At 42.5% G+C, this 16732-nt stretch overlaps 1 protein-coding gene across 3 annotated transcripts in view; it reads left to right on the top strand.

Annotated features, from left to right (window-relative positions):
* The window catches only part of Camk1d (calcium/calmodulin dependent protein kinase ID), a 407618-nt gene extending 392025 nt beyond the window's left edge, over positions 1 to 15593 (top strand). The window contains exons 9-11 of one of the 3 annotated variants that reach the window (XM_087896387.1): positions 1641 to 1728; positions 3203 to 3277; positions 9349 to 15593. In XM_087896387.1, coding sequence (XP_087752513.1) covers positions 1641 to 1728; positions 3203 to 3277; positions 9349 to 9441 — 256 coding nt within the window. In that variant the 3' untranslated portion in view covers positions 9442 to 15593. Of the gene's footprint in view, positions 1 to 1640; positions 1729 to 3202; positions 3325 to 9348 lie in introns of all 3 variants that reach the window. The other 2 variants (XM_087896388.1, XM_087896386.1) reach the window with 2 other exon arrangements.
* The last annotated feature ends 1139 nt before the right edge of the window (positions 15594 to 16732 follow it).

Below are 16732 nucleotides of genomic sequence, written 5' to 3'. Positions count from 1 at the left end.
CAACTCCTAATGTGCTTGTTCCCCAAGCATGAGAACCTGCCAGGCATGGCAGTATATGCCTGAGATGCCACTGCTGGGGAGACAAAGTCAGGAAGATCTCTGAAACTTGGTGACCAGTTAGCATAGCCTAATTGATAAGTCCCAAATTCAAGTAAGAGACCTTGTCTTACCAAAAAAAAAAAAAAAAAAAAAAAAAAAAGGAATAAAATGGATGGCTCCTAAGGAATGACACTTAATGCTAACCTCTGGCCTCCACATGTATGCACACACACACGGTACATGTGCCCACACATACATCCTGTGTGGCACAGAATATTCACTGAGGTGTCTCCAGTTCCCAGAACATTCTCCTTCTTCTTGTTTCCACATCCCTTGTTTCTGCTTCACTGGTGTGTGCCTGGGAAAGGGAGGCAATTGGGAGCAGCTCAAAGTGGAAACTTGGTTCACTTCAGTTCATCTCTGGGCATCTTTTGGGTCCTTCTGGGAAGAGAGAGGGATGCATTTGGGGATACAGGAGGAGGTTGCTGTGAGCTGGGGTATCAGCCTGGCAGAGACTCAGTCTAGGTCCTGGACTCAGGCAGTTCTGCAGGGAAAGAAGCTAGACAGGATGAGCCCTGGTCTCAGCAAGCCCAGAGCTTATTCCTTTCATGCTTGGTACCCATTGAAGATGGCATTCTGCAGTGGGAGGCCCATTTTATGTCCAGGGCAGTCCATGTCCAGGTGATGAAATGTTTTTTCCTATAGCAGGTTCCTTCTGGCCAGAAAGGTAGTCCAGGAGTCTGAAGCTTACCTTGCAGCTTCCTTAACTTTTTTTCATAAATACCGAAAATCAACTTAGAATTGAATAGTTTAGGGTGAAAAATTCCAGGTCAAATTCCAGGGAAGGCTTAGAACCGAAGGAAGCTTTCCCTGACCTGGAGGAAGAATCAATTGGATATAGAAGACAGCATTGGTATAAAGGAAAGGGCATGTGAACGAGAAGGATGGTCTGCATTGTAGTGACCCTAGGGAATTCCTGGCCACTCTGAAGGAGACTGTGAGCAGAGTGAGAATCAAGATGAGAAAGGGTGGGAGGGAGTAGGGGAGAAGGCTCGAAAAAAGTAAGAGCTTCAATAAACCCACCTGTGGCCGTGAATATAGAGTGGACATGGTCCTGGGAACCATAGGAACTTCTAGAACATGAGCCAAGCTGAGTTAAAGTTACTGGAGGTGGCAATGTGTAGGGGCCTTGTCTACAAGGAAACCAGAAACCAGAGCCAGCTAAGGAGAAAAAGTGAAACCTTGGAAAAGCCCTGAAGGGCTAATGTTGGCGAGGAGAAAGGAGTGAGCCCAAGGGATGGGCACTCAGGATTCCTAGCTACCATGGATTCTAATGTTCCTGGGACTGGGCCCAAAAGAGGAAAACCATGAGAGAAGGTAGAGAGTGGACCAGTAGGGCATTGGTAGATCCCCGGAAAGGAGTAGGATGCTGACAATGCTGTAGACGTGGGGCATTTGGCTTGTGTGAGCTTAAAGACAGTTCATCTTGGGAACTACACAGCCTAGCAGCTGGCCATCAGCTTCAACTTCCAGGGACAGCAGCATGGGACTAAGGGGCCACAAGAACACTTTCTGAGGAAGTGTCTTTGCCTGTGTTTCAGGATTGCTGGTGACACTGCCCTTAACAAAAACATTCATGAATCCGTCAGCGCTCAGATCCGGAAGAATTTTGCAAAGAGCAAATGGAGAGTAAGTCCTAAGTGTGTCTGTTTCGTGTTTGCCAAATTCCCAGGGACCTTAAACCATTCTGGAGAAGGTGGTTCTCCAATTTGAGCATGTTATGTTTCTACTGGCCCTTGAAGATTTGAACAGGAATCCCCATAATCTTACTTAATGAATCTTGCTAAGTTTGTTTTTCTAAAAAAATATATTATTTTATTTTATGTGTGTGTGGTATTTGGCTGCATGTATGTCTGTGCATGCACAGTTGTGAGCCTCTGTGTGAGTGCTAGGAATGGAACTGGGTCCTCTGACAGAGCAACCAGTGTCCCTAACCATTGAGCCAGTTCTCCAGCACCATAAATTTAAGTGACACTTGATTATGGAATATCACAGTGGAGGAAGGGCTAAGTGTTTCCCATCTGTGGCTTAAAGACAGCAATGATGCAGGATCTCACTCGTTTGGTATTGCTCAAGCAGCACAACCGTCCCTGTCTCCCTTTACTTTGCTGGCCTTTAAATAGTCCCCATAAAGTTATGGAAAGGAGAAAACAGAAACATGGAAACCTAGCTGAACTCATCAATGTTTCCTGGTTAAAAAAAAAAATCGATGAATTTAAACCATCGCAATTTCATGATCATTTATTGATTGTGTTCTAATAGGCATCAGTATTTAAAAGCTACCTGTCTTGCTGTGAGAGCCAACAGAAACAAAATTAGTTCTATTGAGCCATAGTAGCACATGCCTTTAAACCCAGCAATCAGAGGGAGAGAAAGACTAGTCTCTGGCTTTGACCAGCCTGGCCTACATAAAAAGTACCAGGCCAGCCAGGATTGCACAGTGAAGACACTGTTTCCAAAGAAAAGAAAAATTAAAGATTCCATAACCTACTTTATTATTGGAAGTAATGTCATTCCTTAAGATTGCAGTATCAATTACAGAACCAGCCCTGGTGGTAAAGGCCTGTAATTCCAGGTACTCAGGAGTCTGAGGCAGCGGGATTACAAATTCAAAGCCAGCTTGGATAGCTCAGTAAAAGCCTCATAAAATTAAAAAGTATAAAGAGAGCTGGTAGACTATTTTCTTAGTATATACACAACTTTAGGTTCAGTCCCAACTATGTCAAAAAAGAAAAAAACAGAAGGTAACAATTACAGAAAAATAAACACGATTTTAAAGTATTGTATATTAAGATATATATGCTTTTGATTCTAAAAGTTACAGTTATAAATTACATAGAGTATTGTTCTGAAATTATTAATGCCAGAAGCAAGTTAACCTCCAAAATATATCTTGGTGGGGAAAAGAGTTGAATAAATGTGTCCACTTTTGAAAAGAATGATAGAAATTTTCTTTTTAAAGTGTCCTGAGAGTATCTGAGAAATTTTGCAACCCTTGCGGTTTCTGGATAGGCGAAAGGAAGCAATCTCAGAGTGTTTTCCAACTACTTGAACTAACTCATTCTCCTCCTCTCCCCTTTTTGTCCTTTCTCCCCCATTTCAGCAAGCGTTTAATGCCACGGCTGTCGTGAGGCACATGCGAAGGCTACAGCTCGGCAGCAGCCTGGACAGTTCAAATGCAAGTGTCTCAAGCAACCTCAGTTTGGCCAGCCAAAAAGATTGTGCGTATGTAGCAAAACCAGAATTCTTCAGCGGGCATTTGAGTTGAGTCCGGGTTGGGCAGGAGAGCTGAGCACCAACGGTTTACCGTGTAATGTTCTAACCCATTTAATGTTCATGATTACCTTAGAACATTATTCAACATTAACACCCACCCTGAGTGAGAATCATTTTCATTTGTAGATAAGAAATCCATGGCACAAGTACCACACAACCACAGATAAGGTCTGAACACCTCTTGGTCTCTCTTTTTCCTCTGATTTACCTCTTACTGTACAGTCACTCTCTGGACTGCTGAGGGGCTGGGAGAATCCTCCTGGCCTGGTTGCACTAGTTTCTAAAGTCTTGGTCTTATTGTTTTTGTTGTTGTTTTTACAGGGATGATGAGTATTTGAACTTATTTATATGCACCAAACTGACTTTGCAATAAAAGCCACAGTGATGGTATTGGATTTGCCTTCATCTTTGCAAAGACTGTGATATTCTTGAAGGCACACTTACTCTTTTAATTCTCTCCTACTACATATATGTATATGGACCATAATATAACAACTATCCAGGGCCTTGCCAGTCAGTGTTCTGTTACTGTGACGACACACTGGAGAGAATATATATATATATACTAATCTCCTACTGGAGCAAACCGATGGTTCTCTACCTCAAAACCATTGCCTTGAAGGTCATCAACCCTCATCCCCCTAATCATTGGGCATCAAGCTCCTTCCTATTTGGCTTAGCAAAAGGGTTCCTTTTAACATGAAGGAGCCTGCTTGTTGGGGTATCTGCCCCACCCGGTACCCCACAGCCACAAAGAAAATCACACAGAGATCTCCATAAGTTATAAAACTGATTGGCCCATTAGCTCAGTCTTCTTATTAACTAATTCTTACATCTTACAGTAACCCATAATTCTTGTCCGTGTTAGCCATGTGGCTCAGTACCTTTTCCAGCTGGGCAGGTTACATCTTGCTTCTCTGTGGTCTGGGCAGGAATGGTGGAGGGAGCTTCCTGCTTCCCAGAATTCTCCTGTTCTCATTGCATCACCTCTACTTCCTGTCTGGTTTTCCCACCTATACTTCCTGCCTGGCCAATCAGCATTTGTTTAAAATATGATTGACAGATTACAGACAATTCTTCCGCACCGGTTCCTTTTTTTGCTAAAGAGCCATCCCATAGCTGAGTATAGTAGCACACATTTATAATCTCAGTACTCTGAAGGTGAAGAATTCCAAGTTCAAGGCCAGCCTGAGCAACCCAGTAAAACATCTCAAAAAAGCAAAGGCTTAGGTTGTAGCTCAGTGGTGGAGCATTTGCCTAATACGAAACAAAGTTAAGAAGACCCTGGGTTTGGCCCCCAGTATCAAAGGAGTCATCCTAATCTTGTTATTCATTCTTAACTCATACACAGTTCTTAAATTTTCTTATGACATGTTCATGAGCTTCTCTGACACACACCTCTGGGTCACCTAGACTTGCCAGCATAGATACTTCTTACCACCTTTAACCAAGAGAAACATCACAGCTGACTACTTGTTTCTTTAAAGATTCATACACCAGCATCAACAGCTGTGCTTATGTTAGTACTTATTTTATGATTCTCTCTATGTCCAAGGGTATGGAGTGGCTAGGGATGTGTAGTCCGACAGCTGCTGCATACTAAGTGCCTTCCGGGACCTTGCCAGTCAGTGTTCTGTTACTGTGACAACACATCAGAGAGAAACATGTTATTTTGGCATACAGTTTCAGTCCTTTCTGCCCGTGGTTACTCATGGCAGCCAGGAAAGAGGGAGACAGGAGAGGACAGAGGGCTGGGAGAATGGTATGTCCTTCAATGACCTACTTCTTCCAGCTAGGTCCCACATCCCAACAGTCAATTCAACTTTGAGTTCATCAATGGATTAATCCCCTGATGAATGTAGGGTATTCAGGATCTACTCCCCCACACAACACTATTACAGAACCAAACTGTCTAAAATAGGCCTTGGGGGAGATTTTGTGGGAGTCATGAACATTCTCATTTCAGAGACCTGTGGTACAACATACTTACTGAAACATAAATTTGAACCTGGGGTACTGTTGGCAGAGTCTTCCTGTCCCAATCGCCTACTTCCAAATAACCCACCACCTGTTCCCAAATAACTGACCCAGAGATTTAAGATTATTTAAAAATGCTCACCCAATAGCTCAGGCTTATTACTACCACTCTTACATTTAAATTAATCCATATTTCTTATCTATGCTTTGCCACGTAGCTCATGGCTTGTTACCTCATTTTCTACATGTTCTGCTTCCTCAGCAGCTGACTGGCATCTCCCTGACTCTGCTCTTCTTCATCCCAGCATTCTCTCTGTGTTTGGCTGTCCTGCCTATCCTTCCTGTCTGACTACTGGCCTGTCAACTTTTTATTAACTAATGAGAATAATACACATTCACATTGTACAGAAGGATTACTTCACAGCATTCCCCCTTTTGTCTAATTAAATAAAAGATTTTTAACATAGTAAAACTGTATACAACAGAATAGTTATTAAGTGAAAATTATAATGACAATATCCAGTTCATTTGTATTTGGCAAAATTAGAGAAAATACTTTATTATCTATCTTGGTGAGTTTAAAGTTTTATACCTAATTTGTTTTCATTATAACTAAGGAAAATTGTAACTATCTAGTCTTTAACTCCATCTAAGACCCCCAGAAGGATGAAATGTTACCTAATGACAAGGACATTGGGCTGCCAGGACAATCACTGAAAGTTATTCTGTAATGTTGGGGCATCCAGCTCTGTCCTTCAGGCCTAGCATATCTGTGAAGAAGACAATTTTGAAGAATTGTTCCACGTTATCTTGGCAAAGTTCAGCAGTTGCCTTTTTTGAATCCTGCTGGTTCAGTTTAGACAGTAATTGTCAGCATCTGAGGCATGTCCACATGATTAGCTTTTTCCATAAAGAAAGCAAATTCCTTATAGAGTTTCTTTAATGCACATTATCTTCTCTGAAATGTATTGGTGCTGCCAGACATGTCTCACTGTTATGAAAAGCACTATGTTATATATTAAATTCCATATTCTGTAGGTTTCAAGACAATATATCTATCTAAATATATCTGGTATGACCTTGAAAACATACCTAACATGACTATAAGTTTGACTATTATAGATGAACTATTAATTTGTATTTCTTAATTATATATTACACTTTAAATGAGTTGCATAAACACACTAGCCTAAATAAGAATAGAAACATATATATATATATATTAGAAATAACTTTAAATTTATATCAATAAATAAAAATCTACACTAATGTAAAATATCCTGAGATTAATAGCTGATATTTGGAATAAAGTAAATGCAATAATCTGTTTTATTCTATCATTTCTATATCCTATCCCCATTTTAAAAGAGATCTTTGAGTTTAACTCTTTTGTTTAGCTTTTGTTTTTATTATGACCAATAACAATTTGTAACTGAACCCCCTTAGATGATAATAAATAGCCACAACCCATCTTTTGGAAATGTGGGCATAGTTTTCTAGATGCCTTTCTGATGACTGGGGGCACTGGGTTTGGGGGAACATGAGAAAATTTAGAATAATGGTTAAGTCTTGACTGGAGTAGTTTTGGGGGCTGGATCTTCTCAGCCAGGAATCTTGAAGCTCTTTTGAATGCTGGATTACTTGGAACATCTATTTTTATTGGTGTATGGTCCCCTTGCTCTGAAAATATATCAACTTTTAAAGGTAGCATCTATATGTACATTAATACAAGTTTAGACTGTGCATTATACATAAGCCAGCCAAAGATGATTTTTTTGTTATGTGTTTGAACAGATAAAATATACATCATGTATCTTGTAGTTCTTTTAGGTTTATTTCTTTATGTTTGTAGCCAGGATTTTCAGGGGATCTTCCTCAATCAAACCCAATAGCCTCTTGTTTCCTATGACAAAAAAGCATAATCTCCCTCTCTCAGAGCAATAGATCTTTGAAGGACACTTAAAAGAAATTCCACACTAGCTCAGAATTGAGTATAATAGAGGGTTATTTATTTAGGGGTAGACTCACAGATCACAATCTTTGCTGGAACGGGGAACAGCAACCAAATCCTGCAGCCAGAAAAGAGGCTGGGCACATGCTTTACATAGGTATAAATAGTATAAGAGGCCACGCCCAAGTGGGCAGGTAACCTAAAGGCTACCAACAGTAGGAATTCCTACAGCAGGTCTTTGACTTAAATTTTGAAGTTAAGATATTTTTAAAATATACAGGTTGGTTAAATCTAGCAGTTTCCATAATTCAAGGTCTCTTGGCAGCCAAAAAATTTAAAGACAACACAATAACATACAGAATCCAGACTCTGTATTTTTTTCCATCTTTATGTGACTTGTTATATTTCTTATTACTCTATTTCTTTTTAAAGGATTTTACTATTTTATTCTAAAACTATTTTACTTTAAAACTATTTGTATTCTCTTTTTTCTTTTCTCTCCCAAACTTATGTGTATTTTTAAATACACTATAACCCATTTAGAGGTTAGAGGTTTTTGCCATCTTAATCTGTCCTTGTTGTGTATCTCTAAACTTTTCTGTCTGCATGAGCAAAACTCCAAATCTGTCATGCAGTGAACTGGTACTCATGGCTCAAGTCTAAAAGCAGCAACTGAAATGCCTCTCTGTACTGCAGCCAGTGTGAGAGATTGCAGAAACCTGCCATGCCACTTAACTCATGGTTGTTGGCAGCCAGTTCCATCTAGTGGGCAGTTGTCCAGAGATGTGTCTCTGTACTATGGCTGGCATGATAGACTAGGAAGCCCAGTGTGTCCTCCTTTCTGTGTGTTTAGAACCTTTTTAGAACTTTCTCAGGGCTTATGTGGATCCATACCAGACAGTGGGTGGCATATATAGACAGTTTTCCTGTCCCACAGCTGCTCTCAAAGAAACACATTGATGCTTATATTGGTTATAAATGCCCAGTCGATAGCTCAGGCTTACTACTACTTAACTCTTACACTTAAATTAATTCACATTTCTTATTATGCTTTGCCACATGGCTCATGGCTTGTTACCTCATTTTCTACATGCCCTGCTTCTTCTGCAGCTGGTTGGTGTCTCCCTAACTCCACCCCTCTTCATTCCAGCATTCTGTCTGTGTTTGGCTGTCCTGCCTATACTTCCGGTCTGGCTACCAATGAGAATAATATGTATTTACAGTGTACAGAAGGATTATTCCACAACAGAGTACACACCCTTTTTATTCTAAAAATGCCTACTTCATGGAGCTGTTGTAAGAAATGCTCTGTTCTTCTCAGCTGGTAAAATTCTTTGTCATGCACTGATGATCCCCAGAACCATGTAACACAGCCAGGTATGGTGGCATGTGCTCCCAATCCCAGTATAGGGAGCTGGAGACAGGGAGATCTAGGATTTGCTGGCCAGCCTGCCTAACCAACTCAGCCAACTGCCGCAGAAACAAACAGGAAATCAGGATGAAGAGTGGATAAACATATCTATCTGAGGTTGTTCTCTGACATCCACACACAGGTACAGATTGCTATCTGCCCACACACAAACGTAACACAAATATACACAAATTAAAATAGTGAAAAAATTAAAGAACTGAACATTCTAGTAATGATGGTGTGTAACCCACGCCCATCCTGGTGCCTCATATTGAAAGTAGTGTACTATCCCCAGTGTGCAACACACAGTATATAGAAGGTACTCAATAAATGAGGCCTCAGATATCATGTGTCATGATGGAATACCATATCATTTTTAATACAAAGCAATAATTATAAAGAAAAAAGGACCTAAACGTTGGCCCAGAGAATAAAGCAAATTGAACACATGGCAGAGATTTTCCTACAGGGTGATGAAAAGGGCAGGGTGTGGCAGTTTAGCACGGGAGTAGAGGGTAGCATACCTAGCAATTAGAGACAAGTTTCATCCATCTAGCCCAGCACATTTGTCCCTCTTTGTGGGAAGGGGAATGGAAATTCAATTCTAAGCATCTGTGTCTGTTGTCCCTGGCAGGTCTGGCACCTTCCACGCTCTGTAGTTTCCTTTCTTCTTCGTCGGGGGTCACAGGAGTCGGAGCTGAGAGGAGACCCAGGCCCACCACTGTGACAACAGGGCACACTGGAAGCAAGTGACCCGGCTCTGGAGGTGGGACCCAGGGGGCGGAGCCGGGGAAGGGGAAGCCCCAGACCGGAGCAGCTCCAGCATCGGAGACCCCACCCACCCTGCATGGTGCGCCTGCATAGGACTGGAAGGCAGAAGTTTTTTATGGCCATATTTTATACTGCAATTCTGATGTGTTCATTTCTCACAAACTGTACTGACTCAAGGGGAGCTGACTTCACAGGATCTGGTGCTGTATATAAGAACCTTGCAAAGCTCTAACTGAATGGACCTTCTTGCTCCCCTCCCCCAACTCCACCACTTCCGCTCTCTCAGTGTAGGCAGCCATCTAGGATGTATTTTTTCATGAAAAAAAAAAAGGTTTCAACTGGATTATTTAAATATTAGTAAATGTTGTACATTAGGATTTTTTTTGAGGGGGGGTGGTGCTGGGGATTGAACCCAGGGCCTTGTGCATGACAGGCAGGCTCTCTACCACTGCACTGGATCCCTGACTGCATTAGGATTTTCTTTTCTTTTTGAGACATGTCTTTTTGATCTCTGTCAGTTACGTGACCTCTCTCATTCGCTCTTTAATAGTGGTTTTATGTGACCTTTAAGGGATTTCTTTCTTTCTTTTTTTTTTTTTTTTGCCTCCAAGAGGAGTTAAAAATATTTTTTAAAATTCTAAGAGGATCGAGAATCTGTCTCCAAGGCTGAGTGCACTTTACTTGTGTTTCCTTGCCCTGTGTCTCTTCCTCAGGAGGTCACCCCAGCACCTGGGCTGGGCTGGCTTCTCTCCAGGTAGCTTTTGCCAGGGAAACTGCAGAAAACCTTACCAGCAGCTTCCCCTGAGAACCCCTCACCAACCACAGAAGATATAAGCTTGTTTCCTCTGCCCTGAACTCCAGGCTCCATATTACAGGGGTACTGCCCTCTAGGAACAGGATCCCCGCCGGGCCAAGGATCCCCGCCAGGAGCCTCCCTTACAGGCGGGACTAACCGCCATCTTGTTTTTAAAATGAACCACACAAAGCTCTCATTTCTCATGGGAGATAATGGATGAAACTCTGTTCTCAGCTATGCACTTTTAAAACGAATCTCTCTACAGTTGTTTTAATTTTTTAAATTCATTTCTAATCCTGCCCTTCAAATGGCCTATAGCACACACTTTTCCCCTTCACATTTTTACCCTTTTCTCTCGTGAACATTACCCAAGAGAGGGGACAGAAAAAGCCTTTAAGAAGAAACCTTTTTGTTCGGAGGTAAGGAAAGACATGAAGTGAGCAGAATACTGTCCACCTCAGAGCAAGGTCCAGCTGGTGCAAAAGCCTTCCCTTACATCAGAGGAGCCTGAAATGAAAAGTCATGGGGGTGGTCAGGCCATTGTGCGCCCTGGTTTGCCAGGGATTGAAGGATTTCCTAGGATATGGAACTTGAAGGCTAAAATTAGGAATGTCCTAAAAACCAGCCCTTGTCACTGACCTGCACAGTGGCTAGATATGCAAGAAGAACAGGCACAGAGTGTAGTCCAGGGCAGACGCTCTCCCAGGAGGTTCTCAGAGACCCGGGCAGCTGGCTCAAAGGCCAGTTTTGCCAGCATTCCCCTTCAGTTCTCATGTCTGTCTGAAGCCTGAGCCTCATCTACAGTCAGTGGTAGCCTAGCAATACGGACTGTGATAGGGTCCCTGATGGCCCAGGGACAGGCCTGAGGTTGTTGTCCTCATACCCTCCTCGTGTGCTTGCCAGCTACAAAAAGTCCTGGTGGACAAGTAAGTCATCCTTGCCACTCCTACGTTTGCCCCTAGTACTCCCCAGTACATATGCTGTGCAAGTGCGTGCACACACACACACACACACACACACACACACAGTATCACTAGGGAAGAAGCTCCAGTTCCCCAAAGCTATATAAGAGCAGTTTCAGACAGACATCTGGTCTACCTGTTCCCAGTTGTCTCATAAGCTCCCAAATGCTTAGTGAGAATCCTACCACACAAACCCAAAGAGTAGCCGTTGAAGCTGTCGTTTCAAAGTCTATAAGCCTTCTGAGAAGAGTTTCTAAAATGACAACAGACCCGGTTGGAAAGCAAATGCCACTGAGTCTGGAGACTTACCCACCTACTCTGCCCTTCAGAAAGCTAATGATATGAATATTACAAACAGTATTTAAGAAAACCTAGAAGTGACTCAAAAGAAGTTTATAGGATGTTTCCTGACAACAAGTATCATGGAAATATTCAATTTTATGTAGTATAAGAAAAAAATACAGCAGTGCTTGGTGGTCTTAATTATAACACTTTGGAGGCTAAGGTAGAAGGAGCTCAGTTTCTATGCATCCTGAGCTGATTAGTAAATTCTTATCTCAAAAGGGAAGAAGGGAGAAAGGGATGGAGGAAGAATGGAAGTAGTTTAGTTGATTGCTGAAGTGGGGGATTTTACCCGAGTTTGACACCTTTCATGTGTTAGCCCTTTATGAAGTATGGTACATGTAACTATTTATGTCTACAAAGTAACATTATTAGTGATGAAAGTATTTCATAGAGCTGATATATGGGTACATGGACTACATATAAATATTTATGAACTACAAATAAATACAGAACAGTTGAAGAGTGAGCCCTGGTACAGGTGTCTACCTTGCAATCAACTATGCTTGATTCAACCTTGACACATCAGGTCTCCATGAGCTGGTGTTAGGAAGATGATTGATATTGCCAGCTCAGTAGTAGATAAGGTTGAACTTGACTTCAGGAAGCACCTACAGCATGTCACTAACTTGGGTTATTTCCTACTGTCTTAAGAAAGGTAAAAATAAGTACCACCTGAGCCTTCTATTCTGAGAAAGTCAGCATGGGAGAAAGACGAAGTTTCACTTCCAGTTGGTATTGTTAAATAATACTATAGGAGACCACAGAATGGACTTAGTCTTAAGACCTGGAAAATGGGATGGTAAAGTCTTGGCTCCCTCATTCTTGTTAGATTCCACTGACATAGGCTGAGAATGTCATGTACGTACCAGGATGCTTAGCAGCATCCTGTGGGCACACAGGCCCCTCTCAGACTGCTTTCCTAATATCAGGCTCTTACCACTGCCCCCGCTAGAGCCTTTTCACATTTTCTGAGCAAGTGGATATTTATTTCTTCACTTGGTTATGAAATTTTGAAATATTTTCAGAATATTTCCCACTGCTTCCTGCCTGTCCCTCCCTCATCCCCTGACCTTCACCCATACTTGAGGCAGAAAGGGCAGCTAACATTCATCGAAAAGCAACAGTGAGTGAAAGGGGAGCCCTCTTTGGTCCCAACAAGGCCAATAACTTGTCATTCCTCATCAAGGGATCTGTGGAGTTTGGAGCTTCAGGTGTAGGGGTTAGGAAGGGACAGAGGCAGTTGGAGGCTGGAGGGACAGGGCCTGCCACAAACCCTTGAGGAAATGGGGGTTGCCCAGTCATGACTGAGGCAGCAGCCCCAGTGTCACAGGCTTTGTAACAAGCCCTGGCTGCTTTTTACCCCTCTCTACTGCCTCTAACCACAAGGGGACTTTTGACTCCAGAAGATCAACTGCCATTCCCATCTCTGTGTGAAAGAAAAGGACTCTGTAGAAGGCACTGAAACAGATCAAAATGTCTAGATTCCTGCCCTTGACATTGATGCTGGGTCTCTGCTAAATTGCCGCCTTGAGTCTCCAGCCATACCACTTCAACTGGGCCCCATGTCATCTAAGATGCCTCCTTAAGAAGACAGCCACCTCCATTTGCACAACAAGCTGTGGTTTTGAGAAACTCGCAATCTGCAGAAATCTCTGAGTGTGTTATTTGAGGAACACAGCAGCTGGCATAGTGAATTCCAGACTCTGTTTACCCACTTATGCTTCCCCCCACCCCCGACCTCAGTGCCCCGCACTAGTGCCCTAGAGAGTTTGTAGATGGCAGATGCCCTTGTACCACAGGTCAAGAACACTGTGGACACTGAAGAAGGAACCAGCTGGTCCCCTCTTGAAAGAACTGACCTCCCACAGGATGCAAAACTTGGTCCAGTCAGCTCTGGGGTTTGATGCTTTATGAGTTTGTATAAACAGTAGGGCAAGCCCACCCAGTAGGAATGACTAGGGATTTTAGAGCTCTGGGTATCATGACCCTTTGACCTGCTCAGAATTATGGCCAGAACTGACTTTTCACAATGGGGAAACCATATTGGTGCCATTATTCCAGGCTGCAGGCAGGAAACCTGGGGCCAGCAGTGCCCCTGCCTTGCAAGATTTGCACAAGTGTTGTGCTGGGTTTTCCTAAGCCATGAGGAAGGAAGGCGAGAGCCAGGGAAGGACAGCTCCTTCCTTTTTTCACAACCAAATGGCAGGTTTTCCTGGTTGGCACACACTCCCAGCAAGTGAGATACGGGCCCCGCTTGCACGTCCTACAGAACCAGCGCTAGGTTCCCATCCCTTCTCCTCACATTCCGACAATTTGCCTTTTCCTTAAACACATTCCAGACCAAACACTGTTCAGTTTGTTTCCAAAATTAAAAACCAATGTATATATGTGTATGTAGTCCACTGCTCTTTCAGGGGTTATCTGGTCCTAGGTTGGGGCTGCAAGCAGAAAAGGTATTCCAATCCTTTGATTACCAGAATTGAGAGTTTTGAGAGGTTTTTTTGTTTTCTCAGCCAAGTTGGGGAAGAGACATTTTGAAAGGCAAAATTATTTCCTGCTACCTCTACAAAAATTTGTGTGCAGGTGATTTAGCTTGAAAACTTCAACCCTGGGTAGCAAGCAAGTCTAAGGAAGAAAGGAAGAGGAAAGCCACACCCCATCCGCCAGGTCCCTTCTTGGTGGTCTCAGTGCATCAAGGTCTGCCTCCTGCTCCAGTGTGTGCACAGGAGCCCAGCCCCGCTGTGAAGTTGGCCCTGCATGCTGGCCACGGCCGGGCCTGCCCTCTGCCAGCAGCCAAAGTCTTCACAATCAGCAGGGAAGACTTAGCCCTGTGTAGACTTCCCTGTAAGCCCAGTGGGAGCAGCTCAGCTTGCGGCTTTAGGGGCTCCACTTTTGCAAACCCAAAGGCTGTGCATTTGGAAGCCAAACATTCAGTTCAGCATGTGGCTCCAAAGTCTGGTTTCGTGGACAAAGCAAACTGTGGAATGGCTTCTCTGTGTCTGTTTTTCTCTAAGCCAAAGGGACAAACAATTGCATTGACTCCTTGTACTAAAGCCGCTTCTGCATTCTCCATACCTGTTTTTAACCTTCTTGTCTCTGGGGAATTTGTTATATAATTATCATGTCCTCTGATGATTTATCAAACTATGTTACTTACAGGTGATTTTATTTTTCTTATGGATGGAGAGACATGTTCGAGACTTTAGTCAAAGACATTACTCAAAAGTCCCAAATACTAATTAACTAGCTTCTCAATGGGAAAAATCTTCATTTGAACAGACAAGGGTTCTGAGGCCCTCTGGGATAACCCTGCACCTTGGAGAACAAAGCCCTGGGGGGCAGAGCTGGAAGTTGGGTTACAAAAGAGATGAAGGAGGGACCAGAGCATTAGCTCAGATGTTTGTCCCACACCACAGAAGCTGTGATTCTCCCCGCAAGGCACTTGGCCATTTCTGAGCAACATAAGACACTGTCCAGTATCACATCAGCGTCTTGCGTTTGAAAGACTGCATGTTTCAGAGAGCATTTATCTTAGTCCAACATTCAAATGAGAAGATACCAAAGGTGCATTCTTTCCAGAACATCCATTGGAACAATGTCTAAATTGGCTTCTGTGGCAATCTATGATGTGATTGGCCTTCATCCAGCTCTCTCCCAACAGTGGGCATGTTTTCCCAACAGCTTCCACCGTCAAACCCAGGAGCAACCCAACTCACTATTACCAGGCTTGCAATTGGTTTGATTTTTTTCATACATGCTTGTCCAAAAAAAAAATTTTTTAAAAACGAGCAAAAGAAGGGAAACTGCATTTATCCATGCATGTAATAAACTCTGCAAGAAGTTTAACCCCCATAGGTTTGCGGCACTGCAAAATTGTTCATGGGTCTATGTAGCAAATGATTCTCTGCCTTGACAATCATGTATACATATCAATTTCTATCATAATGATAATGAGATTGATGACTTCTTGTTTTCCTCCAATAAAGAGAATTAATCACCTTTCGATGTAGGTGGTCTGCTTCCTGTGTCACGAATAGTGTATTATTGCATTTCAACATTTCCTTCTCCCTTTTTTCTCTGATTTGAGGGTGAGTGGGTGAGTTATTTACTTGTTGGTTGTTTGGCAGTGGTGTGGATGGAACTGAAGTCGTGCACACATTAAGCAAATCCTCTGTACTGCTGAGCTTTAAGTTTAGATTTAAGGGAAAGAGCCTGAGTTGAGAGTCTGAAAGCTCATGAGATCACAGAGATGTTTCCCATCACTTGCCCAACAAGCAATTGGAAGGAAGTAGCCATGAGGTGGAAGGGTTGTTGCCAGGTTCAATACTGTCTAGACAAGAAAGCTCTGCCCCCTCCCCCACCCCTTTTCTGCTGTAGAAGCTGGCTGGAGGGGTGCCCAGGAACTCAGGTCATATCAATTAGGTATTCATAAAATGTTTGGCAGAAAAGTCAACAATGATTTCCAGGAAGTCCTTCTGAGCAGAGGTAGCTTGGCAGTGCCAGGTTTGACCCATCTGTCCACATCCTTCTACATCCTCAGTCTGACTTGTCGTTATCATTGCCCAAAGGAAGATTCTTGTTTCAACAGAAGGCTGGCTGATAGCTGTTTTGGGATGGAGTGTTTTTTTTTGTTTTTGTTTTTGTTTTTTGTTTTGTTTTGTTTTGTTTTTTGAAAAGTGTTTGGAGAGAAAAATTACTTCATAGTCCATAGGATATACTATGGCAATCAGATCTGACATCAGATAAGTCTTCTAATCCAGTGGTTCTCAACCTTTGGATCACAACCCTTTCACAGGAGTTATATATCAAATATCCTGTATATCAGATATTTACATTATGATTCATGACAATAGCAAAATTAAAATTAGAAATTAGCCATGAAAATAATTTTGTGTTTGGGGGTCACCACAACATGAGGAACTGTATTAAAGTATGCAGCTTTAGGAAGGTTGAGAACCACTGCTCTAATCCCAATAGTAAATGGTTTTGTAGAGTTGGAAAAAATAAATTGAGCTTGTGTTATAAAAATATAGAATTTTGGTACTAGAAAGATGGCTCAGAGGTTAAGAGCACTTGTTATTTTTTTAGAGGACACAGTTTGATTCTTAGCACCCACACGGTAGTGCAAGGTCCTCCATTACTCC

This window comes from Myodes glareolus, chromosome 14 (genome assembly GCF_982192425.1).
Source record: "Myodes glareolus chromosome 14, mMyoGla1.1, whole genome shotgun sequence".
Taxonomy (NCBI): domain Eukaryota; kingdom Metazoa; phylum Chordata; class Mammalia; order Rodentia; family Cricetidae; genus Myodes; species Myodes glareolus.
The sequence above is the reverse complement of the archived record's forward strand: the minus strand, read 5'-3'. Positions and strand labels throughout refer to the sequence as shown.